The sequence below is a fragment of the Ursus maritimus genome, unplaced genomic scaffold (genome assembly GCF_017311325.1).
Source record: "Ursus maritimus isolate PB19 unplaced genomic scaffold, ASM1731132v1 scaffold_13, whole genome shotgun sequence".
NCBI classification, from domain to species: domain Eukaryota; kingdom Metazoa; phylum Chordata; class Mammalia; order Carnivora; family Ursidae; genus Ursus; species Ursus maritimus.
The window spans coordinates 34,099,336-34,126,888 of NW_024423675.1; the positions used below are offsets into that span (position 1 = coordinate 34,099,336).

At 41.1% G+C, this 27,553-nt stretch overlaps 1 protein-coding gene across 16 annotated transcripts in view; it reads left to right on the top strand.

Annotated features, from left to right (window-relative positions):
• Nucleotides 1–27,553, top strand: part of NCOA7 (nuclear receptor coactivator 7) — a 153,458-nt gene that overhangs the window by 107,943 nt on the left and 17,962 nt on the right. For 15 of the 16 annotated variants that reach the window (XM_040627764.1, XM_040627762.1, XM_040627758.1 and 12 more), the window contains 2 exons: nucleotides 2,201–3,246; nucleotides 3,881–4,049. In XM_040627764.1, the coding sequence (XP_040483698.1) occupies nucleotides 2,201–3,246; nucleotides 3,881–4,049 (1,215 nt within the window). The remainder of the gene's footprint in view (nucleotides 1–2,200; nucleotides 3,247–3,880; nucleotides 4,050–27,553) is intronic. The other variant, XM_040627769.1, reaches the window with a different exon arrangement.

The window sequence follows — 27,553 nt, forward strand, 5'->3', positions numbered from 1 at the left end:
AGGGAGAGAGAAGAGTTAAGAATTGGCTTCTACTGTGTTCGGTTTATTTCAGAATCGTGCACATTCCTGCCTTGGATCGAAGTGTGTGAAGACTTTTCAGTCTAGTGAACAGTATATGCACCAGTGGGCAAAACAGAATGTGTGAGTGGGATCAGTGTGATATAAAATCAGTATTGACTTCAGAATTCCATCAAGTGTTTAAAAGTTTAAAATAGCTTAAATTTTCATTATTAAAAGTTGTCTGTAAAACAAGAAGTTCAAATGATCTAACTGCAATGTGCAAATCTTCTTTTTAAGTGTGTGTGTGTGTGTGTGTGTGTGTGTGTGTGTAAGATCTCCCCATCCTCACCTTCACACTTCATATTTTTTGTGTGGGGCATTTCCTAAGTCCAGGTGCCCCAGGCAAACAATAGGAAGGGAGCGAGTGGAGGGATTATTATCCACGTTAGGTGCCTGGCTGAGTCTAGAAAACATTAACAGTTGTGCCAGTTGACCCCACTGTAGACTTTGCCCCAGCAGTGCTCGGCAGCTGCGGCGCAAAAAACCAGAGAGTTAAATTAGTCTCCACTTGGACTAGGCAGGTGAACAAGAAGGGAGGGGCGGACAGGGTAGCATAGGAGGCGGAGCAGGGTGCAGTCACATCTGTTTGTGGGCGTCAAGCTACGTAGAGAAGGAAGACATGAGAAGGGGTCTCGGATGTTCGTGGAAGAAAGTTTTGCTCATTAACCAAGTATGTGAAGAGCCGAGTTTCTTTGTTCTAAGACTTCTTATAACCTTTAAGATGCCAAATTAAATGTGGGGTCCTAATGCACTAGTTTATTTGACTCTAGGATTGGAGCATGTTTCTTGTCTCCTGGGATGCTAGTGCTGGCTAGGATGTTTTTGTGCATGCAGGTTCCTGCAGGACAGAGACACTGTGAAAGTCAGCATTTAGCATATGGCATGGAGGGGCTTGACACATGCTTCTTGAATTGAAATGAATTATGAATTAAAGAAGCTTTTTAAAGCATCTGTCAGAGCAATTATGTAGGCTTTTATTTTCTGTTGGAAAAGCATGGCTGTTCCATGCCTGTGATTTATAAAATAAGTTTGGGGGGATAATCTTACAACTTGAGAACTTCCTGGTACTTTGTGGCTTTCTTGCCCTAGTTATTTCAAAGCCAGGATAGTAAAGTATTACCTGAATATGATCTAGCCTTTTTAGAAAACAGAGTTATTTCTGAAATCTAAAAATGTTATTTTTAAAAAGGGTCTTTATATATCTGTGTGTTAACCCAGTATGAATACTACGGTAAGTGAAAATACAGGTTACTCAAAATCTTGCTAGCCCATGGCTTAAAGATTATGTTTCTTGACCATTTATTGTAAACTTTGGAGAACATGTCTAATCAGTATTTTTGTGTAATTCAGATCTGGGTAGAAAAGCATCTGTTGTTAAGGGACGGTATGTTTCAGCTGATAAACCAGTGCCCATTGCCATAAGGTAAAATGGTATTGTTATGAGTCAAGAAATTAAGAATTTTAACCTAAGTATTATTAAGAGCTTACTTGATTTATTTTTCTATAAAGTGTAAAATGGAGCAGGTGCTGTATATTCACAGTAATAGTGGAAGATTCCTGCATCTCCCTCAAGAGTAGAAGGATATCTGTTCTTGAAAACATCAGGTCCAAAGTGCTGAAACTCAAAATTAGGGTTCAGGGCTAGTAATTTATACAACAGTTAAATGAGTAGCTACTCAGTCAATGGGCCATTCAGAAGTAATGTAGTTGGTTTATATATTATTTTTATAAAAAGGAACAGCTTTGAATATTTAAAGAATTTAGGTCATAGTACTAAAACACTTCCTTTCCATTGTCCTTTCCTTCATAAATATCAGAAACATTGTTTCATCATTAAAAATTTGGTGTGTGATATCTCCATGTTCATAAATGAATTCAAAAATCATTCATGTCCTTCTAGTAGGATATGCAACTCTCATGGTTCTTTGTTTTATCCCTCCTTGTGATTTATTTATGTTTCATTTTGAAGTCAATTTCTTGATTTCATTTCCTCATTCTGAAATCATTTCAACATAAATTTAAGTTGTGGTATATTTATGTTTTAGTTTTTGGTTGGGTTTTAAGTTTTTGCCTTTCCTCCATTTTGTTTTTGGTTTTGTTTTTAACATTCCATGTGCACCCACCATTTTTCCCCCGACAGTGACCTACCTCAGGATCTTTGTCCTCTGTACAGGCCTGGAGAATGGGAAGACCTGGCTTCAGAAAAAGATATCAACCCCTTCAGTAAGTTTAAATCTCTCAACAAGGAAAAACGGCAGCAGAATGGGGAGAGAACCATCACTTCAGATTCTGAATCCATAAGACCTTTGGAGAAGTCAACAGAATACACACACATGAAGCCCTCAGATGGCTCTCTGTCAGGCAAGTTAAAGACACTGGAATCTTGTACAGAGGCAACCAGTGGATCTCCCACAGTGACTAAGGTCAGCAAGGAACCTTCTGACACTCGTGCTGCATTTGAATCTATAGCCAAAGAAAATTCCCTTTTAGGGGAAGATGATGACTTTGTTGACTTGGAAGAACTTTCTTCTCAGACTGATAGTGGAATGGACAAAAGAGACACCTCAAAGGAGTGCCTTTCTCTTGACCCAAAAGAGCTAAGGAAGGCTAAGTCCCGCATCATCGGCTCTACTACAGAGATGCAGGTGCAAGCAGCCCTGAACTTTGCAGGAAGGGATAACGATGCCGAACTGAAGGGGGCCCTAGATTTAGAAACCTGCGAAAAGCAAGATATAATGCCAGAGGTGGACAAGCAGTCTGGTTCCCCAGAAAGCCAGGTGGAGAACACACTGAACATACATGAAGATCTAGATAAAGTTAAACTCATTGAATATTACCTTAATAAGAACAAAGAAGGGTCACAGTTACCTGAAAACTTGCAGAAGGCAGAATTAAGTGATGGCAAAAGTACTGAGCGAGTGGGAATAGATATCACCCTTAGTAGTTCTCTTCCACAGGGAGGTGGTCCCCCAACTGAGGGCAGTAAGGAGCCAGATAAAACCTGGGTGAAAGAGAGAGTGTCCCTCCCATTGCAACTGGCCTCTTCTACAGGAGAAAATGTGAATAAAGGGTCTTTAGACACCTCTTCAGAATCTACTCTGGACAACAGCTGCCAAGGCGCACAAATGGATAATAAGTCCGAAATTCAGTTGTGGCTATTAAAGAGAATTCAGGTACCCATTGAAGGTAAGCCACTTTTCTTTAGTATCTTTATATCCTGCTGTGCAGTTGGCTTTCTGAAACTTGTGATTACAAGCGAAATTAGAACAATTGTTTAAGAATAATAGTCTCTCAATAGAGCTTATCTTTACTGATAACATTAATTGGGAAAAAACTTAGCATTATATAGTATCTATTTGGGAACTTGAACTGTGACATAGATTTCTAGTTTAAAAGTAGTTTGTTTTTTAGTTTCAAGGAACTTTCCTTTTCACCTTGAATTTCTAAATCTAAAGGGGTTTGAAATGTTTTTGAAGATATTTCTTTTCTAAGCCAAATTGCCCTATGGAGTAAATAGGTCCTTGTTATCATTCATCGAGATGGATTCTCGGGAACTGCCGCCTTGTGTTGGTTTCTGTGCTTATTCCCGATATGTGGCATCTTACGTGATGCAGAAGAGACTGAAACATGCAAATCTTTTTCCTTTTGTGCTAAAGAAGGTCCGAAAAATGTAATTAGTTCTAATTTGATGGTGTTTGTGTCGTACGTTTTGATTTTGTCACTAAGAGGGGATTGAGAACTATTCTTTATAAGTTGAAAGGTTTTACTTTCACTAATATTGTCAATATTGAGGATGTTTTTTTTTTCATGTGTGATTCAGATATACTTCCTTCAAAAGAGGAGAAAAGCAAGACTCCACCCATGTTTCTGTGCATTAAAGTAGGAAAGCCAATGAGAAAATCCTTTGCCACTCACACTGCAGCCATGGTCCAGCAGTATGGCAAACGAAGAAAGCAGCCCGAGTACTGGTTCGCTGTTCCTCGGGAGAGGTAAGTGTGGGCTAAAATGGACAATGTTGGTCCATTAGATGCTAATTGCACCTTGATTTTTTTTATATCTTTAAATAGTTCATCTTATTCTTGAATAAGACATTACTCTTAATTGCATATTTTAGAATTTCTAGAAGGATTTTTTTTTAATTTTTTTATTATGTTATATTAGTCACCATACAGTACATCCTTAGTTTTTGATGTCGTGTTCCATGACTAGAAGGATATTTTTTTGAGTCATTTTCTGCTAATGAATGGTTTCAATTTAGCAAATTTGAGGTCATCCTAACTACTGTGTGCCGAAACCCTTTTATAACTTTCTACACAGTTGAATTTTAAATGAAGGAAGATTTAGATATTCTCAAGTGCTGATAATTGGAAGTGCAATTCTGTTAAGAATAAAAGAATACTACGGAGCAGATCTAAACCCTCTAAGGACAGTAGAGAGGCATGGGTGTGATTCTAAAAGTGCTTATTATTCTAGGGAACTAAAGGTTGCTTTGGCCTTAAGGAGGGAGTATCTGTGACTCAGCTTGAGCAGTGTGACGTGGGATCACCTGGGTGGGTTTCAGGGGCTGTACGCCTCTAGAGATTTGAAATTGCCAAAGAAGAAGTGTTATTGGTCATGTGAGTCTAGGACAGCAGGGATAATGGCATAGAAATTTTTTAGCAGTACATCATTAAGAACATCTTTATAATAGAAAATGACTAGGAGATATTATTTTTAGAAAAAAATAAGTTTTCCTTGTGTATATGTGGTAGAGTAAAAATGTCTTTACAAAGCTCTTGCAGTTAGTTTTCAAAATTGTAAAACTCACACATTTTGTCCTCCTTCTACCTAGTCATTAACATTATCATCCGGGCAAACCTCTTGGCTAACACACCTGCCAAGAACGAATATACTCAGCAAGCTTCCTTAAGCATGAACTGTTAATAAAGCAAAATTAAATTCCAAGCAAGGGCACACCTTCTGGTTGATTAGTATCCAGAATAATTCTCATCAAGGGAGTTGCCCTATTTTAATAAATTATAGTTTAACATGAAAAATAGTTAATAGGATTTTAATTAATGAATTTGATAATATCTGTTCCCTGTCTTAGATACAAACCCATGTTAACGTGGACATTCAACATAATTTTTGTGTTTATGCATTATACTTTTCTACCTATGCCTGCGGCTGCCATGGTGTTTCATGGAAACTTTCAGGGTATTGGGGAGATAAAAAGAAAATGAATGTCTTTTATTATTTAAAAATGTTTCAAAAGAAGCAATGTAAATTTCTGAAGACATGTTAAAATCGGAATTCTAAAACCAAATTTCACACTCAGCAATTCCTTAGAGGTTTAGGCCCACTCCTGATTTTATCGATGAGGAAAACAGAGCACTGAAACTTTCAGCCATGTTGCTGGTGATGTGGACTTACAAGGTCTTCCAGGAAAACTACCTATTACCTGTATCACATTTTCTTTGGGCAGATACATTGTTTATAATATAAGGAAATTGTGGGTTTTTTCCTATTTTATTGTCTTTAATGAAACTGTGCACACCAAGGACTCTTCTAGAATAGGTATAGCAATCCCACACATGTAGTTATTATAGTACTGTCATTTTTTAACCCAGAAGAAATCTGTAATGTTGAAATACTTCTCTTTGACCTCTTATACAGGTGGGTTTTTGGGCTTTTAATTTTTTAAATTTTTTTGAGGGGGGAGTTGGGGCAGAGGGAAGGGGAGAGAATCTCAAGCAGGCTCCACGCCCAGCATGGAGCACAACTCCCGGCTCCATCTCAGGACCTTGAGTTCATGACCTGAGCTGAAATCAAAAGTCCCACATTCAACTGACTGAGCCACCCAGGCGCCCCTTGTGGCCTTTTTAGAGTAGGTCACTTTTTTACTTCCATTATGTTATATTTTATAGCTTCTATGATTTTTGTCTTTGGCTAAACTGATGTACTTAGTTTCCTTTCTTAAACTAATCCTGCATTAACCAAGCATTTTCTGGGAGCCATTGCATCTCACTTTGTTATTGATGGATTTCTTTGTAGAGATGTTAGGAAATGTTTGTTTTAATTGCTCTTCTATGTGTTTCCCTGTGTACGTACCCTACAGGAAGCCACATTTTAGTTTAAGACTGGGAAAGACGGAGCAGTTCTATAGTTAATGCCCACCTAGAACTCCAAGTGCAGAGTGAGAAATAAGAAAAGGTTTTTATTTGCGATTTATGAAAATCTTTCAGACTTCAGGCTCAACCATGTCCTTAAGGAGCTAAGACTTGGCATGCACTGCTTTCCACATTCTGATGATCGTTTCTGGATTCCCTTGCTACATCAAATGAAACATTTCTCCTTGCTTTTCTATTTACTGGATCTGTTCATCCATTGGAGTTTCAGGAGCAGAGTGAAGTCTCCCTGGCAGTGGCTCCCTTTCAAGGTTAAAGTGTCCTCTCATAGACCTTCCAAATGTGGCACCTTATTCTCATTGGAGATCTCTTTGATTCCTCCCGTGCATCGAAGCTCACAGAAGATTCATATTCTGATGTTGACGTAGCTTCACAGATGTGCTTCACTCTTCCTCTCTGTTGTTCCTGATAGTTTTTTTTTTTTTTTTTAAGATTTTATTTATTTATTTGACAGAGAGAGAGACAGCCAGCGAGAGAGGGAACACAAGCAGGGGGAGTGGGAGAGGAAGAAGCAGGCTCCCAGCGGAGGAGCCTGACGTGGGACTCGATCCCAGAACACCGGGATCACGCCCTGAGCCAAAGGCAGATGCTTAACGACTGAGCCACCCAGGCGCCCCTCCTGATATTTTTAAAACATGTTTGTTCTTTCCCCTTTTGTTATTTTTACTAAGAAATTAACTCTTCCGAAATATTTCCCTCTTCATTTACAACGTGCTCTGTGGCTTCCATGGTGCCATCCCCTAATGAATAGTCTACCAAGTAAGAAAGTGGGCAGGGCAGGAGGCAGGGGAAGCGGTCATATAGTCGCTATTTATCTTGTTTGGATTTTTCCCCTGCAATCTTGTTATTCAATTTTAGATAAAACTCCCTAACTACGTAGTCATGGTTTTATTTAGCTTGGTAGAAGTTGTCAGAAGATCTGACCACTGTGGATCCAGCAAAGCTGGTGCTTTCCTCTTGCACACCCGTACGGTGCTACTTGAGACGTGTGGACATTCACAGAGGATGAAGTGCCTGTCAGCTTAAACCCTCCCTGTCTCCCTTGCAGCTTGCAGAATCCCACACTTCTCTTGAATCGGCTGGCGAGGACAGTAGTCTGCTTGGGAGATTTGCCTTGTCCAGGACCTGGGACATCCAGGCTTTTCGTACTCTCACTCTTGGTGCCAATTTAAACTTGAGGACAGTGGATAGTTTCACCTTAGGTTAATCGTCTAGTACAGGATTTCTCAGCCGTGGCACTATTGACATTTTGAGCTGTTGAATTCTCTGAGGGGATGTCCTTTCCATTTTAGGATGTTCAGCAGTATCTGTGGCCTCTACCCATGAGACGCCAGTCGTACCTCCCCAGTTGTGACAACCAAGAGAGTCTCCAGATCGCCTGGGGGAGGAAGTTGTCTGAGGGACAAAATAACCGCACAATGATAACCACTGGTCAAGAATGAGACCATTAGGGGCGCCTGGGTGGCTCAGTCGTTAAGCGTCTGCCTTCGGCTCCGGGCGTGATCCCAGGGTCCTGGGACCGAGCCCTGCATCAGGCTCCTCTGCTGGGAGCCTGCTTCTTCCTCTCCCATTCCCCCCGCTTGTGTTCCCTCTCTTGCTGGCTGTTTCTTTCTCTCTGTCAAATAAATAAATAAAATCTTGAAAAAAAAAAAAAAGAATGAGACCATTAGACCAGGCTTATACACCATTCGGAAAGTGATTATGAATCATAATAGCCACATAATTTAGGGCTTTGACTACTTAAAACTTCGCTATACTCAGTGGTATTCACAGTAATTTACTGATCTTCATATACTTTGTTCCCTTTACTCAGCCCTAATTGTTTTTGCAGAGAATTTCATTAAAATTTTTTTAACTTCGTTATTAATCTATAGTTTTATGTCTGTAAAAACAAGACTATGGCTCCTAAAGAAACAATTGATCTGGAAGGAAATCCTAAGCTGATAGAATACAACAAACAATAAGGTCTGTGGTATTGACAAGCAGGTATTTTTGCCCCTTTACTTTGCACAAGCCTGAGATAGCGGCTGTCTGAAGTGTAAGAAGACGACCGTCTCATGCCCTGCTCTGGAAGACCGTGGCGTCTTGGGCTGCCCTGCTCTGGCCTGTGGAATAATGAGTCACAGAATCAGGCAGTGATGGATGAGAATTCCTAGGAAGAGTGTGCCTTAGAATGAGATACTTTATCCATTTGAGACATAGTTTCTTAATTTGGAAAATGGGTCATTGTGGAGCATTAAGTCATTAGAGCCTGTTTGAACACTTACTGGCAGGTGCTGAGCTGGTTCTAGATAAGTAAGATTGGGAGTCTACCCTGAGAAGCTTATGAAAAGCTCTTGAAACATTTCCTAGTACTTTTTAGAGACTTGATATGATTGTATTTCATAGATTTGGGTACTGTTCTATGTGAAAAATGCAATCTTCTTTTTTTCTTACTACTAAGAGAGTATTTCTTTTTTTTAGAAAGAACCAGTAATTCCTGTTCATGTTGAAACATCTTTTTATCTTCAATTCCTTATGATCTCAATCTGTAAAATGTTTTATAATAATTGATTTCATAATATCCAACTTTTCAAATAAGATGGAAATGGAATTAAATGGCAGGAATTGTGTAGAATTTGCCAAGTCATGTGTAAGTGTTAAATCCAAACTGAATTAATTGGTTAGTGTGATTCGTGTAATAAGTAAGCTAATAAGAGAAAGGAAAAGGAGAGCCTGTGGGTGTTTAAAAATTTTTTTTAAACTTGAAAATAATTATGCTAAGATGATTTCAGGAACACTTTAACACACAGGTAAGTTGGGAAGCAGAATCAATTTTGCAATATGCTTTTTCTTGCACTTAATGTTATACATATTTTCTACATGAAGTACTATGTTATCATATGTATACGAACAACATACTTAGCACCCCTAATACATTCTCTGAATGATTTAGTGATGCTCCTGCTTTGGATATTAGATGGTTCCAGATTTTTTGCCATTAAAAGCAGTGTTACATTAAACATCTTTATAAAATCCTTTGGGTAGTCTTACCAAGTCAGAGGATATGTTTAAGGCACATATTTACATACCATCAGCATGAGAGTACGCTTTTCTCCACATGATGTGAAATCTAAGTCTTATGATTCTTTATCAGTTTGGTAAGGAAGCAAATGCAGCTTTAAAATCATTTTTGTTTTAAAGATTTTATTTATTTATTTGACAGAGAGCATAAGCAGGGCTTGCTGCAGAGGGAGAAGGAGAAGCAGACTCCCCATTGAGCAGGGATCCTGATTTTGGGCTCCATCCCAGGACCCTGGGATCATGACCTGAGCCTAAGGCAGATGCTTAACCTACTGAACCACCCAGGTGCCCCTTTAAAGTCGTTTTTGTTTTGGGCTCTCTGCTCAGCAGGAGTTGGGCTCCCTGCTCAGTGGGGGAGTCTGCTTCTTCCTCTCCCTCTGCCCCTCCTACCCCCGCTCATGCTCTCTCTCTCAAATGGATGGACAAAATCTTAAAAAAAAAAAAAATCATTTTGTTTTAAAGTTGAGTGCTTGGTAGATGACATTTGTTTATGTAAAGTAAGGTCAGTAGTGGCCTGAGGCTTTTTATTCTAGGTGACTCCTTTAATAATAAAAATTTATTTATACTTCAATACACAGATAGATATTTAATAATTATTCTAGGGGCGCCTGGGTGGCACAGCGGTTAAGTGTCTGCCTTCGGCTCAGGGCGTGATCCCGGTGTTCTGGGATCGAGCCCCACATCAGGCTCCTCTGCTATGAGCCTGCTTCTTCCTCTCCCACTCCCCCTGCTTGTGTTCCCTCTCTCGCTGGCTGTCTCTATCTCTGTTGAATAAATAAATAAAATATTTAAAAAATAATAATAATAATTATTCTAAAATACCGTGTTCTTTAATCAGCTTCTAATTAAGATCAGCAAGCACTTTGATTTATATAAGATAGTTATATTTTGTGCCTGTCCATATTTAGAATAAACTCCTCAAGTACAAGCTGAGTTGATTCTGTTTTAGAAAGCATGATATTTTCTTCTGTAATGTCAAGAATAACTGATGTTCCCAGCATTTTATAAAAGAGTTGTTTAATACTTTCAAAAGTATAATGAGTAACGTACCCATGAGCACACAGGTATCTGTCCTTTTAAAAGGTGCTATCAACGTTGTATGCATGTTTCTCACATCCAATTTGTGGGCAGTAGTAGTACTTCCTGAGTTCTAGATTCTTTTTGTAGAGTTCTGCATGGTTGCCTAGCCCAAACCGTCTATAGAAGCAAGTGTTCAAGACCCCATTTTTAAGAACGGTGTGTTTTCTTAGGTCAGCATTTCCCTCAATGGAATCTCATCCCATGGACAAGTAATAGGTGTTTTGTAGTTAAATATGGTCCATATTCAGTGCTTATCTCTATCTAGAATAGATTTATGTTCATAGTTGCTATTCTCTTAATAGGTTTTTATAGGAATTTCTTAGTTTAATTTTCTGTTTGTTATTCTTCCTGATATTGGGATGATAGAATACAGTGGATTTATCTTATCTCTATTTATATTTTATTTCTATGAGATTATTTGGATATTCATATATATAAAAATGTATGTGTTTAAAGACGTTATATATAGAGACTACATTAGTCCGATTTCTGTCAGTCTTAAAGTCTTTATTACAGTACCTAGAATTTGGGATTTATTTCCCTTTTTCACATTTCTAGAAGTAGCAGCCACACTTACAAAGACCATGTATGTAACCCCGTGGTCATCAAAGCTGTGTTGACCATGTATGTAACCCCGTGGTCATCAAAGCTGTATTGACCATGTATGTAACCCCGTGGTCATCAAGGCTGTGTTGACCATGTATGTAACCCCGTGGTCATCAAAGCTGTGTTGACCATGTATGTAACCCCGTGGTCATCAAAGCTGTGTTGTATTGTTAGGAGTGACTGGTTGATGGCAGATCCTGGCCAGGATCTACCTTTTAACTATCTGTGTGTCTTCTTCTCTTTCAAAAATATTCACTCCTCGCTGTGGAATATTTAGAGTGAAGCTTGAAAGCCACCCATGTGAGTGTTCCATGGTGTGCCATCTGTGTGAAATTGTATTCATTTTTAAACGATGAGTCTCAGCTTCTTTGGAGCCTGATAGAATCTGGTGCCTGAATCACAGCCTTAGAAAGTGCGTCACATTATTCTGGTCAAACACATACTTTTAAATGATGCTTCACTATCCAGAGCAGGATTGCCACTCTTCATTCGAGGGGGGGAGTAGCAAAGAAATTACGAGCTCCGTGCTCAGTTTCCCCAGCTGTAAGTGAGAGAGGGCTAAGAGGCAGGCAGAGTGCTCAGTCTGTGCCCCCCTTAGCCCTTTCCTGGCGTGGGCCTCTGGGTGGGTATCTCACTTAAAACTCGTGGGAGTTTAACACCTGAGGCAGGTGGTGTTATTCCTCCTGTTACCGATGAGGAAAGTGGGACGTACTGGTTTTCCACACCTTGCTCACACTGGCAGATATCAAATCCATTTGATTTCAGATCCCATTCTCATAACTAGACACTAGAGCAGGCAGCTGAAACTGCCTTAATTACACCCTTTACTTAGGCTGACAAATCACTGAAACAGAGGTGGGAGATACTGCAAACATTCACGGTCGTTTCGTGACTAGCGAGGGAATGAAAATTTGCAGCATTGATTCATATCCTTGGGCCTTGCCGAAGTGCTCTCCGTCTGACTAGCTGTGTTTCACTAATGATGAGGAGAGGAAGTGACTGATATTTTTGGATGATACTCCGTGGGTGCTCATTCACTGAATTGAGGTAGTCTAATGAGAACGTTGTATGGAAATAAAGAGCTTGACTAAAGTGTCCTTTCTCTAATATTAGGTAGTCTAACTTAGTTGCAGGCTGGTTCTAGCATTGGCTTATTATTAGAATGAACTTTTAGGTGCTACCGCGGTTGTCTGGCCTGCAACAAACAGAACGCTACAATATTCCTTCCCCTGAAGCTCGTATCACAAGATCCAGTTACCTTATTTTACACGACTCTTCAGTGAACACAGTTCGTGAACCTAAACTATGGCTCCCTATTCTCTAGTTCCTCCCCTTAAAATCTATTTTGTTACCTTATGGCCAAAATAATCTTCTCAAAAGGTCTTTTGATCTTGTCACATTGCCACAAAAATTTTCCTAAGCCTTCAGAATTAAAGTCTAAACCCCATGTTCGTTGGTTAAAGCTCTTTGTAGACTGGCCTGCCTTCCTCACTTTTTCTTCGTTTGCCTGAATCCGTGACTCTACTAAGATTGGTTACTTTATGGGTTTTCCCTGCAAGGCCTAGGACCTTCCTAGCTTGGCACTTCTTAAAAATACTGTAATCCTGAACTCGGGTGTTTCCCTCTCTTCTCTAGCTGTGCAGATCCTTTGTTTCCCAAAGTAGTGCTCCCACAATGATCTCTCCCTAGACTGGCAGTAACCGTCTTTTCTCAACCTACACTTGACTGGTGAACAACCCAGAAACACACAGGCTCGGGGGGCGGGGGAGGACTTGAAGTCTGGCACCTTTTCCTCTTACAGGAGCAATCTCAGTTTCTAAATTCAGAAATACTGAGGACTAAAGCCTGTGAAGGAACGTGTTCTGTCTCATAGAGATGAAAGTATAGAGAATTAACAAAGAATTCGTGGCTTAGATCGGTGGGTGCCAAACTTCGCTTTGTAATAAAACCATCTAGGAGCCTTTAAACATACAGAGTACCCTGGTCCTTCCCTGAACATCCTGCAGCCTCAGATTCAGAATGAAATGCTAGAATCTCTGAGGCGTCCCGCACATTATGATAAACAAAGAGAGATTATTGTGTTCTTATTTTACCATAACATTCTATAGCATTTGATACCATTGACCATCATCCTTTTCTTTCACACCCTCTATCCTTCTGTCATTCCTTGCCAGTCTTTCCTTCTGTTTCCTCATTAAATGTTACCCTGTAAATGGTGCTCTCTGTTTCTCACTATATATACAATTGCCTGCACCTAATTAATTATTTCTTATATGCCAGTCATGTCCAGGTATCTTCAGTGTAGAACTTTCTACTGAGCCCCAAACACATATATACCTGATAGTCCTCAATATTTGGATCATCCATGGATCAAACAATCTCAAGGCAGATCATACCCTATACTGGGGTTCTTATCTCTGCTTTTGTCCCTGCCACTGTCCCCACAACTCCTGCCTCACAGTAACTGATAGAACCAGCCACCCAGTCCCCAAAGCCAGAATCCGGACAAAATCTTGCTTCTCAGTCATCTTCCCGCATTGGTCCGTCACCACATCCAACTTATTGTATCCACTTAGATCACTGGGATCTCTAGCTCCCATTCTGACCCTTCTGTGGACACCTGGCCATGTTTCAGTGGTAGGAAATGTGAACCAGACTTATTGGCCAGCTGGCTTGTGATGCCCAGCTTTCCCTCCCCATGCCCACCCCCGTTACCCACCTCACCTACGTACATTTATTAATCCAAATGTCTCCTCTAAGAAGTGTTCCCTGTCTAGTGTAGATGTAGTGTGCCCCCACCTCTGTCATAGCACTTCCTACCCCCACCTCTGTCATAGCACTTCTTTTTTTTTTTTTTTTTTAAGATTTTGTTTATTTATTTGACAGAGAGAGACAGCCAGCGAGAGAGCGAACACAAGCAGGGGGAGTAGGAGAGGAAGAAGCAGGCTTCTATCAGAGGAGCCTGATGTGGGGCTCGATCCCAGAACGCTGGGATCGTGCCCTGAGCCGAAGGCAGATGCTTAACGACTGCACCACCCAGGCGCCCCTGTCATAGCACTTCTTACGCTCTTCTACAGGTGTGGACTACTTGGGGCTTTTGACACTGTGTCTTATATTATGTCCTAAAAACAGCATAGGATCTAGTATGTAATGTACTCCTAAATGTTAATTGGATGGATGCATGAATAAATTAGCCTGTCATCTCATAGATAAAAATATTTAAATACCTTATTCCTTACACTAAAATAATGCACAGACTTTATATAATATTTAGAAAAATACAAAAAAGCAAAAAGGAGGAAAAAGCTCAAATTTGTTACACCAAGCTAACTACAATTTATTTATATTTTTGTAGACTTTTGGCCTTTTTTCTGTGTGTGAATTAATATAATGATAGTATGTGTGTATCTGTCTATATCCGATAATTGTGGGTGTGTAAATATATATATATACACACACATACACATATTAGTAAACTGCTTTTACTTAAATGTATCTTTTTTTGCCATTAAATGTTGGGCATGCATTTAGTTTGCATGCATTACTTTTGCAGTAACAAGTAAAATCATAAAAAAGAAAACTGATTCTCTTATTAAACTAGATTTACAATGGAAAAATGTCCAAATCATAAGGACCGTCGTGAGGACTAAGCAAAGTGCTCTCAAGAGCATTTTCCTTGAAGAAAAAGGGTACATTAAAGGAATAAAAAACTAACCTAGTTTTCTAGCATGAAATCTTTAACCGTAGATAGTGCTGTATTTTCTGATCAAAAGTCATCTTGCTTTTTTTAGCAGGGTCAGGGCTAAATTGAAATCTTTAATAACTGTCAATGCCAGTAAGACCATAGTGTTAAATAGTCTTTAAAGTACTGTACTTTCTAGAACAGTTTAGGCCCTCCATAGCCAAACCAGATATATTTCAGAATATAAGCCCTGTGATTTTCAAGTATAACACATATCATAATATATTCTTATTGTGATGTTTTCAGGTAAAAGTGTTACTATTAGAGAAAAAAAAAAGGTCTCCAAAATAATCCTTAAAGAAATGATCTTTCTTTGTATTTCACACAAATTTTAGTTCTGGAAAACTGCTGAACAAGTATAAATCATAGGATTATTAGTCAATGATGTCAATTTTTTTTTAATGCTTTTAAAATTATGCTTTAAAATGTTTTGAAGTGATACTGCTTCCCCCTCATTCTTTTTCTGGTCACCTTTCCTTTTTTCTCATTAACTTCAAGTTCTAGAAATTCATCATCACCTTCCAGAAGCACTATTAGGCAGCCACCCTTCAGTAATTTCAGTAACCAGCTTTGGCAAATGTCTCGAGTTAATCAGTGACTCTGTAGCCAGATCCAAGGTCATGAAAAAAGAACCCCCTTCATAGGAGCTCTTCACTCTGGTGGCTGTGCTTTCTGCCGGAGGAGTGAACACTAGCACTTCGGAGCGTAGCTCGTGGCCTGTTTCCCCTGCAGAATAGTTAATGCCAATGGGTGCTGCACACACTGTTTGGGAGTAAGTATGCAGAAATAGTAATTATTGCAAGCCTACATGCCTGCAGGAGCCAGATGGAGGAATGGAGGGAGGGAAGCTTGGGGGTGTGAGTGTTAATTACCTGCCTTGGGGAACAGCTGCTGCGTACCTATGTACCTCTGTGCCTGCCGCGGAATGCTGCTGTGTGGGAACATGAGCCTGGTGCTGCTTGATCTTCCCATCATTTTCAAAAGAAGTTGAAGTATGGATTATGTGTGTCAGATCTCCCCAATTTTTAAGTATTAGCCACTGTTTAATTAAAAAAGAAAATACAGATACGGAGTCCAAGGTTATGGGCTGCCAGCCTCAGGCCTCCAACATTGATATTAATAGAAACTTCTAGGGGCGCCTGGGTGGCACAGCGGTTAAGCGTCTGCCTTCAGCTCAGGGCGTGATCCCGGTGTTCCGGGATCGAGCCCCACATCGGGCTCCTCTGCTATGAGCCTGCTTCTTCCTCTCCCACTTCCCCTGCTTGTGTTCCCTCTCTCGCTGGCTCTCTCTCTGTCACATAAATAAATAAATAAAAAAAAAATCTTTAAAAAAAAAAAAAAAAAAAAAGAAACTTCTAGATTTTATTTATTTTTAAGTGATCCTTTTTATAACTGTAATTATTGTTCTGATCAGTGATTCTCAAAAGAGCTGTCCTATTATATTTGGTGAACCAGTACAAAGAAACATATTTAGTTGGTATTTTATAAATAAAATTTCTTTTTATAAGCACACTAAGACCCTTTAATGATGGGCATTACACCAGGGCATTACTAACCATTGGTTTCATTTAGAGTTGTAGAATACTGAATCTGAAAGGGACCTTATGGGGCAAGGAAAATGACCTTTTTCAGACAAGGACCTTGGGTCAGGCCATTCAGGTGGGTTTTGAGGGTGGTAGTTTTCTGGTAACAACTTCTTGGGTCCAGAGTGCTTTGCCTTGTTGGGCTTCTGTGGCTGTATTCAGAATGGAGTCTGGGGATGCTTTAGATTGAAGTGCACTGGAATATCTTTAATTTATCATCAGGAATACAAGTGAATGGTGGGACTGCATATACGTATATTTCCTCAGTCTCGGGGTCACATTCTCACTCTCTTCATCCCTTTCCTTGTCTTATATTTCCCATTCTCTGCGCCATAATGTATTCTAAAGTATGCTCCTAATGTAATAGCTGGGAAATTGTGTGATGGTTCCTGCTTATAATTTTTAAATCATGTGGGTGGTTTGGGGGTTATATCTTGCTGAGTGGATCCCCAGTTTCTTTTCCTACGAGTGAAGTGACCCTTGATAAGACAAGAATGCCTAACTGTTTCGGGGTCATTTTGGTCCAGTTTGTTGGTGTATGTGGTAGCAAGATTTTAGATAATCACACGGAAGGGACTTTGTAAAAGGTCTGTCTGAAGGTAGATAGAACTTCTTTATACATTTAATGCTCCAGACACCTATATGAGGAGCTAGGTTTTCTTACCTTCATTTTAGAAGCTCAGAGAGATTAAGGAACTTTCCCAAAGCCCCCAGCTAGTAACAAATGGGACCAGTTCAGGTCTTTACCTTAGACATGTGTGCTTTTTCACTTTACCTCACAACGATGTTAAAAAGAGAAAAGAAGAAGAAAGAACAAAGGTAACAGTAAATACAATCCCTCCAGAGCTAATTTTGAGAAAATAGATTGTAATTGTACCTACAGCCCATACACCTAAGTATGAATAGTACTGTTTTGTTCCAAGCATCAACTCAGAGTTTTCATCAGGTTTTATATCCCTCCACATCCCATCCCTACAGGTGTTTTTTTTTTTTAATAGATTTATTTATTTATTTATTTATTTATTTATTTATTTATTTATTTATTTTAGAGGTGGGGAGGGCAGAGGGAGAGAGAGGGAATCTCAAGCGGACTCCCTGCTGAGCATGGAGCCTAATGCAGGCTCAGTCTCGTGACCCTGAGATCATGATCTGAGCCAAAACCAAGAGTCTTGACGCTTAACTGACTGAGACACCCAGGTGCCCCTCAACCCTTCAGTTTTGTCAGTGATGGGCTTTTAAGAAAATGACAGTGGGACTAACCATAAAGGAAAAGGTGAAGCATATTGATTGAGACCATGAACTGACCTGAGGTTGATCCCAGGTCCACCCCTAACATACTGTGTGGTGTTGGTCAAGGTAATCTGTGTAAGCGTCTGTCTTCTTCCATTAAATAGAACTGATAACTATAGCGGCTACCTCATGGGGCTTTTATGAGGGAAAAATGAACTTGTCCATGCACTTAATGAAAGTTATTTGTGCTGCTGTCATTGCTGTTCCTTCTCTTAATGCTCCTAGTGCTTTGCTGCCTCTGAGGTAAGGCTGATGCCCTTCAAGAACTTGTATCATTGACCTTCTTTGGATTTCTTTTCCACAGATGACAATTCTATCTGCTAAATGGGGATTTGTAACTTGAATATGATGTCTCCTTTGGGGTGGATCCCTTAAGGAACCTTGTGTTGACGATAAAGGCCCTTGAAGTTTATGAAGACATCTGATTAAGCCCAAATTGGTAGTTAGAAAACGTAAAGCCTGAGTGCCAGGTTTTGGTGTCGACTGTCGCTGGATGGTTTGGCAGCAGTTTTGTACCTAGAGGAGTATGTATGGCAAGCTTCTCCCCGTGTCCACTGTCACGTGTGGGCTGTGGCCTTGAGCAGCTCTTGGTTGGATAACTAATGTAGCCTTCTCAACAGAGCCTTTGTTTCTAGTCCTATCTTTTCTTGCCCTTCTGGACTTGGCTTCACAGCGATCTTTCTCAACCACAGATCTGGCCAGGCCACTTCCGGCGAAAGCCCTGGCTGTTGCCTCCACAGTGCCCACAGCGGTGCTTCACTCATTCACACACTTCCTCCACAAACGTCCCCATATCTGCACGCCATCTGTACTACTATTTACTTAATAGTTGTTTAGAGGACTTACATCCATTTTTATTTACTTAGGCAATCTTCTTTAAGTAAGTATCTAGCTATTAAAATCCGGTCTTCTGTGTATTCTCTGAAGTCACTAGAGCCGCCCCTACTACACTTTGGAAAACAGGAGCCGCAGGATAAGGTCCAAGCAATTTATCTTGTGCTCTCTGTGACCCGCCCAGTGACCCAGCCCCTCTGGTTCTTTCTTTCTCCTTTCCTGCCATTCTGTAAAGCAAAGGCTCAGTCTTGCTCTTTCATTGCACCCCTCAGGAATTCCTGCTCTGCACACCTCCCAGCTCAGATGCCCACTGGCTTCTGTCACTGTGTTGTTGGAACTGTGTCCAGATGTTTTGTTTACTCCCTTCTACCTGAGCACTCTGGGGCAGGGCCTGAGTCCCCTGCATCTCAGTGGCCCTGTCCTCATCACAGAACCCTCTGGCAGAAGGCACCGGTGACCCATCCACATTGCCCTTCTTTCTCTCAACCATGTCCACTCTGCCCTCCTTCTAGCATCATCCTGCTCTCGCGCACCATGTCTTTTTGCACAAGTTCCCTGCGGGAGAATGCCATCTGCCTTCCTCCTCTAACTGCCTCTTTCCCCTCCTTCAACAGTCAGCGTAAGTAACCATGACCCCTGGCTTCCCTGACCCCAGCCTGAGATGATTCTCCTCTAGGCTTACTGTTGTCGTCACCCTTCTTTTTTTTTTTTTTTTAAGATTTTATTTATTTATTTGACAGAGATAGAGACAGCCAGCGAGAGAGGGAACACAGGCAAGGGGGAGTGGGAGAGGAAGAAGCAGGCTCATAGTGGAGGAGCCCGATGTGGGGCTCGATCCCACAACACCGGGATCATGCCCTGAGCCGAAGGCAGACGCTCAACCGCTGTGCCACTCAGGCGCCCCCATCACCCTTCTTTAAAAATAATAATAATAAAGAAAAGAGGCAGCAGCATGAGAGTGGATGTTGGCGCCAAGGTACAAGAACATATGGCTCTAACAAAGAGCACATTTTGGAGACAGGCACAAAACAATGCTCTTCAGACACCCCCAGCGAGTTTGAATTTACCCTAAAACCTCCAAGGAGACATTGGAAGGGTTTTATACAGCTGGTAAAGTGATCAGATTTGCATTTTGTAAGATCACTTCTGCCTTCCTGTTGTTTCTTCTTGGCTTTCTTCCAGGACTACTTCTGTTTCCTCCTTAAATACTAGCTTCCCTAGGATCTAGCACTTGACCTCATTCCCTACTCACGTGTGTTTACCACACCCAGGGCTACATGACAGCAGCCGGTATGGCAGTGATTACTGGTAATCGTGTTCGCTTGACCAGAGGTATCCTGAGATAGCTGAGGCCAGAGAAACCCAGTGACTCATCAGAAACAGGGTGCGTTACTGAGTGGATTTCAAAAGAACCATTAACAGGCTTTCAGAAGTCAAGACAAATGATGACTGAGATTCTATTGAGTTTGCCAACAGGTCACTTTTAAGAAAATCAGGGGTGTCTGGGTGGCTCAGTCGGTTAAGCATCTACCTTCGGCTCAGATCATGATCTCATGATCTCGGCCTGCATTGGGCTTCCTGCTCAGTGGGGAGCCTGCTTCTCCCTCTCCTTCTGCCCCTCCTCCCTGCTTGTTTTCTCTCTCTTTTTCAAATAAATAAATAAATAAAATCTTTTAAAAAAAGAAAAGAAAATCAGCTTCACTGAAGTAGGGAGGAAGGGAAAAAGGTTAAAAAAACTCTGCCTCCATCCAGATAGTATCTGAGGCAGGTTTAGCAAAGGGCATATACCAGAAGGTTAATAAAATCAGAATGGAAGAATTCAGGAATGAAAAGAAGTTGGAAAATATGCTAACCCAAGTGTTAACAAAATGTTCTGAAGGGAAGATGAGGTAGGGGAAGGGAGCTTTAGGGAGAAACAAAATCCAGAGGCTTTTATGTTTAAGGAGGGGGAAATGCAAGAAGGTTCATGGATTAAGGTGAAGGGAATAAAGGCATGGAGAGGTGGGGTGGAAATAATGGAGGAAATTCACCAACCATTAGGACTGTTGAAAGTACAGACAAGAGGGGCACCTGGGTGGCACAGCGGTTAAGCGCCTGCCTTCGGCTCAGGGCGTGATCCCGGCGTTATGGGATCGAGCCCCACATCAGGCTCTTCTGCTATGCTTCCTCTCCTGCTCCCCCTGCTTGTGTTCCCTCTCTCGCTGGCTGTCTCTATCTCTGTCAAATAAATAAATAAAATCTTTAAAAAAAAAAAAAAAGAAAGTACAGACAAGAGGGTTAAAATGGGTGAAAGGAAAGTTCCTTTTTCTGAAGAGAAGGATGCTAAGAGGGACGGTGGAGGGGAGTGCATTATTAGGATGGTACAATGGAGAGTGTTCAGAGAGGAAGGCGGGTAGGAGAGAGAGGTGGAGAGCTTGCAAAAGCAGAGGTCTGAAATAGCTACTGCTTGGAGTAGTAAAGGAAGTGATTTAGAGGTGAGTAGGGAGCCCCAAAGGGGGGGATTCTTAGGTTAAGTGCCTTTGATTTGTAGTGATCCTTAAGCACAGATAAGAAAACCCAGCAACATCCATCATCCCAAACAAGGGAGGAGTCAGCAAGATGATTGTTTCTGCGAGGTGTTGGGAAGGACAGGTGTAGTCGGGGGATCAGAGCTGCACTGCTAGGGGGCAACAGTGAGGGTGAGATGTAAAGATTGGCCTGAAGTGTGTGAATCGAGGAGGGGCTAATGGCTGGGGAAGGAGGGAGAGTGGGGGTCAAGGTGAGAGTAGAGCTGGTATAGAAAGGAGGAAAGAATGGGTAAAGTAGAGGCAGAAGGACAAGGAGGGGAATTTCCAGAACTTGAGGCCTGCTTCCAGAGGGCAGGGTTGACTTCTGGGAACTAATGACCAGGAAAACCCAGTTAGCCAAAAAAGAACCATTCCAAGAATTAGGTTAAATAAACTTAAATAAACTTACAGGCACTCTAATCTAGAAGGAAAAAAGATGAAGTCATATCCTCTTCCTTGCTCCCCCCAATTAAATATTAGTAAAAATAAACAAAGGCTGGAGAATTGTGCAGAAGTGGAGCTGGAAAGAGGGGGACGTTGATTCCTTCCATTCGGTCTCCAGAGACGTAAGAGTTAAGTAATCAGATTGGTTCCAAATGACTTTAATTTTCTCTTGCGAAACAGGCCATCTTAATTCTTTGTTTCTTTTGCTTTGTTCTCAGAGGCATAATACGGGGACTCTTGTCTACGTGAGAGAAGGAGAGTTTATGTGGGAGGCTCTCGTTGAGGGGAAGAATCGGGCTGTGCTAGTGCTCTGAACAGCTGAGAGAAGAGGCACGAACACTTCCCCCAGGGTGCCCTGTTTGTGGGACGTACTTGTGAGGTTTCGCAGCTCAGCTCCCCGGAGGCTTCCCCAGGTTGGGGTGACTTTGCTGGTGGCAGAGGTAGAGCCTACCACCTGAGGCGGGAGGGAGGCCGTCCAGGGCTTCCGTCTCGCGCGTTGCAGCTGGTGGAGAACCGTCCGGGAAGCAGGGCTGAGGCGCGGCGGCTGCCCCGCGACGCCGCTCAGGCACGGAGCGCAGTCTTGCCGGTGCTGTGAGCCTGCTGGTGGAAGGCGTGCGAGGAGGGAGAGCGGGCGGGCAGCCTGAGCCTTAGGGCCGCCTGGGGCTTCTAAGTAGTGAAGCCCAAAGCCAGGGAAGTAGTTGACCTCTGACTGTGGACAGGTACAAAAATACACTGTCCTCCTTAGAGTTCAGCACTCCTAAAAGAAGAGGCAGTCAGCTTAGACTGGCTGGAATATTTCCAGAGATGGGGGCTTTGGGCACATCACTCAATTTGCTGAGCCTCAGGTTGGGCATAATAATACTTGCCTCTTAGAGTTACCGTACAATGGAAGGTCCGTGAAACGGGGAACCACATCTTTTCTTGTTAGGTCATTGATATAGATCATCAGCGTTGCTTAAAACACAAGGTCACTTCTGTGTTTAATATTAAAATTTTTACGACTCTGACCCTTTTTTCTGTGATATTTTGAAAATACCTCTTTCCTCCTTTCCAGTTACTTCTTTCTGTGGCCAGTCCAAGACAGCCAGTGCTTACCGAGTTTGAAGGACTGGCTCTGGCTGCTCTTGACACACTGAGGGCACTCACTCTGGCAACAAACAAATCCGGAGGCTTGATTCACCACCCACTGGAAACCCCGCAGTCCCATGGGAAGAGGTTTGGGAGAAGAGGCCCTCTTACAAAGTCACCCCAGGTCACTGCCCCAGGCTGAGATTATTTCTTCTAGAGAGAATGGCACTGGCAGGCAATGATGCTTTATGCCAAAATTGACCTTGTCCCCCTCCACCCCAACTTGTTACAGCTCCTGAGAAACTCACACATACACATAAGTAGCCATTCTCTTCCATGGTATACCCAGTGTGGCAGATAGTCTGGTCTCGGTTTTACCAACAGCACACTATCCCCAAATTGACCTCCTCCTAAAATAATCATGGCATTTGTGTGAATCCCAGGTCATCAATCTAGACCATTCCCTCTGCTGCCTTGAAGAGTTTCTTTTCAAGAAGGGTATGGTGGGGATAGAGGTATTGTCCTTTCTTGCGGTCTTATCTCTGTTAAGACCACCTTAATTAATCAAAGATGCTCTAATAATTTTGAAAATCTCTTCAAAAGAGAGGGTATTAGGCAGAGGATTCCTCCTTCCTAGGAAATCCTTTGGACCTTATACAAATATTCTCTCTCTCCCACCTTCTAACCCATCCACCCTTCCCAATGGGTTGTAAGCACAAGTTGTCTTCATCAAGTAAGGAATGTCTAATTATCTCTCCCTCCAGAATAATAAATCTTACTTACCTTACATCTACATAATAAAAAGACTGTTTAAATGGTCTCCTCAAGCAACTTAATGTCTTTGTCACCAAAAAGAGAAGTAGCTGGTGATTGCTGGGATATGGTCTCTCCTTAAAATCTTTATTGACTTGCAGTTTGCACAATTTATATTTTCTTATAATGTCCAAAGGAGAATGAAATCTTTTTTTTCTTTTTTTTCTAAGATTGTGCTTATTAGAGAGCGTATGAATGGGGCGAGGAGGAGCAGAGGGAGAGGGATAAGCAGACTCCCTGCTGAGCAGGGAGCCCAACATGGGGCTCAGTCCCAGGACACCAGGATCATGACCTGAGCCAAAGGCAGATGTTTAACCAGCTGAGCCACCCAGGTGCCCCTAATATAAAATCTATACCTCATTCCTCATTCCCTTGCAGTCTTGCACAGGGATATGTGTCAGCATGAGCTTTTAGCATTTCTTGGGATGCTACTTCATTGTTCATGCTTATGTAGTGACTTTCCCTCTGAGGGTACACTGTTAGAGAATACATGAGCAGTCCTTCATGGGAACTAAGTCCAAAAAGTGATAAAAATGTGTCTAGTGTCATAACCAGGAAGTGAACTGGGGAACGATTTAGAAATCAAGGTGGAATAAGGGGAGGGAGTTGTAGTGTGGTTGAAAGAACCCTGGTTGTCACCTCAGAAGATCTAGTCCTGGCTGTGGTGCTGATAGTAGACTTCATAGCCCCATTCCCTTATATCTAAGGAGAGTTAGTTGAATTTAATGATACCCAGTATCCCCCCTTAGCTCTCATATTCCTGAAGGTAATCTCCATGAGCGCAGGGTCACTGACACATAGTGGGTATGCAGGGAGTGTTGTTGAAGGAGGCAGTGCCCTCTGGCCAGAGACCACCAGAAACACACCTAAAGTTGAATGAGTTGGGTTGACTTGTTGTTGTAAGAGAGAACACATACCATGGGACCATAGACCATCTAAGAAAGAGGGTGCTAGAAAGGAGGTATAGGATTTAGATTTGTGCTAGGTGATTCAGGGAAGGACTTAAGGAAGTGGGAATTTGTTCTAGATTATATGCTATCAAGCAGAGGTTATGCTATGATTGGGTATCTTATAAGTCTTATCTGAGAGGAACTAGACTAGAGAGGTTAATGCTATAATAAGTAAAGAAGCATAGTCATTCATATTAGCCAAATTGGAGGGATGTTTGGTCAATTTTGTGGCTGGAGAATGTTCATGTTTGTGTTTTTGTTCAGATATGGGATGTCAGAGTGGTCTTGTTTTCGTCACGATTCATCATAGTCATAGAGCAGTCTTGTCTGATGTTGAAGTTCTGTGAAATTGTTTATGTTCAATGGGAGAATACCAGGGCCTAGCTAGGAGTGCCAGGCTAGCTCCAGGTATCAGGGACTGCTTTTCTCTTTCTCACAGGTAAGCTAGCCAGCAAATAATTAGGAAATCATTTTATTCAATGTGGATATGCACGTAGTAAATGTCTTCTTTTCCAAGAGTTAGAGTGAAGCATATTTGGTTCTCTATTATAAAATATAGTTCAGATGGACTAAATTTTAAGTGTTAGAAAACTGAAAGAGTTAGAATTGTATACTCATCAAACCTCTCTGGAGTGGTGATTAATTTTTTCTAAGTTAATTTTTAATGGGAAATTTTATACTACATGGTAAAAATACTTCAAAGATTCAAGGAAGGCAACAATGATATCATTGTTAGGATAGGAAGACAAACAATGATATCATTCCTTAACCTTTTAAGGTTAGTTTTTATATAGCAAAGTTATAAGGGAATTGCTCCTCTGACAACACAGTCCCACTTCTGGGAATATATCCTACAGCTATACCTGTACACATGTGAAGTGACTCACACACGAAGTTATTCGTCACAGCATTGTTGGTAACAGCACAGTCTTGGAAACAACGCAAGTGTCCCTCTGTAGAGGATGATTGCATAAGCTCTGGTAAATCCGCAGAGTAAAGTACTGGGCAGCTATAAAAGAAAGAATGAGGAAACCATTTATATACTGATGTGGAAAGGTATCTAGGATATATTGTTAAATGAAAAAAGTAAAATAGAGACTAGTATGATCTTTGTAGAAATGGAAGACAAAAAGAATATGTATTTATATTTATTTAGATCTATATAACACTACGAAAATATACAGGAAATGAATAAAGCGGTCACCTGTAAGGGAAAAGGATGGGCACAGGATTTGGTGGACAGGGATGTGAGTGAGAGGAAACTTCTCATTATTTGCTTTTTAAAATATAATTTTGATGTTTGAGTCATGAAAGCGTCCTGCCTACTCCAAAAATTAAAATAACTTAAAGATATATATGATGTAAAACATGTCATTCTTCCACGCCATTCCATTCCCCAGAGGTAACCATTTTGATCGGTTTTTTTGTATAACCTTTCAGAAGAGTCCATTGTATTAGTCAGGGATCACCAGAGAAACAGAACCAAAAGGAGATACACACACACACACCCACACACACACACACACACACACACACAGAAGGATTTGTTTTAAGGAATTTGGCTTATATGGTTGTGGGAGTTGGCCAGTCTGAAATCTGCCGGGGAGGCTGGCAGGCTAGAGACCCAGGGAGAATTTGATAATGTAGTCTCAGGTATGCAGTCTATCTAGAGACAGAATTCCTTCTTGCTCAGAAGACCTCAGTCTTTTTCTCTTAAGGCCTTCAAGTGATTGTACAAGGCCCATCCACATGATAGAGGGTAATCTGCTTTACTGAAAGTCTGCTGATTTAAATGTTAATCACATCTAAAAAAAAAAACACCTTCACAGCAACATCTAGACTACTGTTTGACCAAACAATGGTTAAGTTGTTGTCATTTAAAATTAACCATCACAGCCATGTAGAATTATATCTATACCTGTGTTTTTAAATAGAAATGGTAGCATGTCATACACACCGATACACACCTTATCTTGGATGCCAGCTCTCCGTGTTTTGAACGAGTAGGAGTATTCGCCGAGGAAATACACTTCTCAAGTATATGAAAATAGATAATCCTATATTATGGAAGATATGATTAATATAAAAGGGAAACAGGGGCTTTGAAACACAGTTGATAAGTGGTTCATGTTTACGTTCTATAAAAGTTCCCTCAAACTGACAAGGAAAACACTGACTCCACAGTCACAAGGAGCCTATTCATGAAAGAAAAGCTGTAGCAGGAAGAAAACATGTGAAAATTGTTCAGCACACAAACACTCAAAGAAATGCAACGTGAGCCAGGTAAAAATTGTAGAATTTTAGACTCTTTTTTTAAAACAAGAGTAAGCAAGAGTGTTAAGAACGTTAATGCCAACTCCACTGCTGGTGTCAGAGTAAACGAGTTAGCCTTTCAGAGGCAACCTGGCAGGATGAATCACAAGCTATAAAATCATGCCCTTTGGCCCAGTAATCCCTTTTCTGGGAACTAATCTCAAGGAAATAATTCAAAAGATGGTGAAAGGCATAGACCCTGCGGATGTTCACTGTAACATTTGTACAATTGAAGAAATGGGAACAAGCTAAATACCCTGAGGACATGGGAATCCAGGCTATTCGTGATTTATTACTCTCATGAAATTAGCCATTAAGAGTCAGTACAAATACTAGCAACGTGGCAGATGTGTGTAATTTAATGGTACATATCACGAACAATTGTATCTTGGCCCTGATGACAGTGAAAAGAAAATTGTATACATATGGACAAGAACAGATAGGAATATAGAAACCTAAAAACCGTTTGACCCATTGGGATTTCAGAATTGTGGGGGACATTTCTTTTTTGTTTTAGTTCTATTAATATTCGGCTTCATCCATTTGTGCTGCCACACCAGAATACCGTAGACTGAGTGAGTGGCTTATAAACAGCAGAAATGTATTCCTCGCAGTTCTAAAGGCTGGGAAGTCCACGGTCAAAGTGCTGGCAGATTTGTCTGGCAAAGGCCCACTTCCTTGTTCATAGATGACTGTCCTTTCATTGTGTCACATGGTGAAAAGGGAGTCTTTTATATGGGCACTAATCCCAATAATGAGGGTTCATGACCGAAGCACTTCCCAAAGGTCCTTTGTTTAAATACCATCACATTTGGGGTGGGTTTCAATATATGAATTTTGAGGGGATGCAAACATTCAAGCTATAAGCAACATTGTTATAATATTTTTACCTAATTATAACTTTTTAAAATGAGCAATAATCTCTGCTTGGAAATTAGCCGTCTCTCTAGATTCTGCAGTACCTTCCGATGTTAATATGTCTGAGAGAACAGAG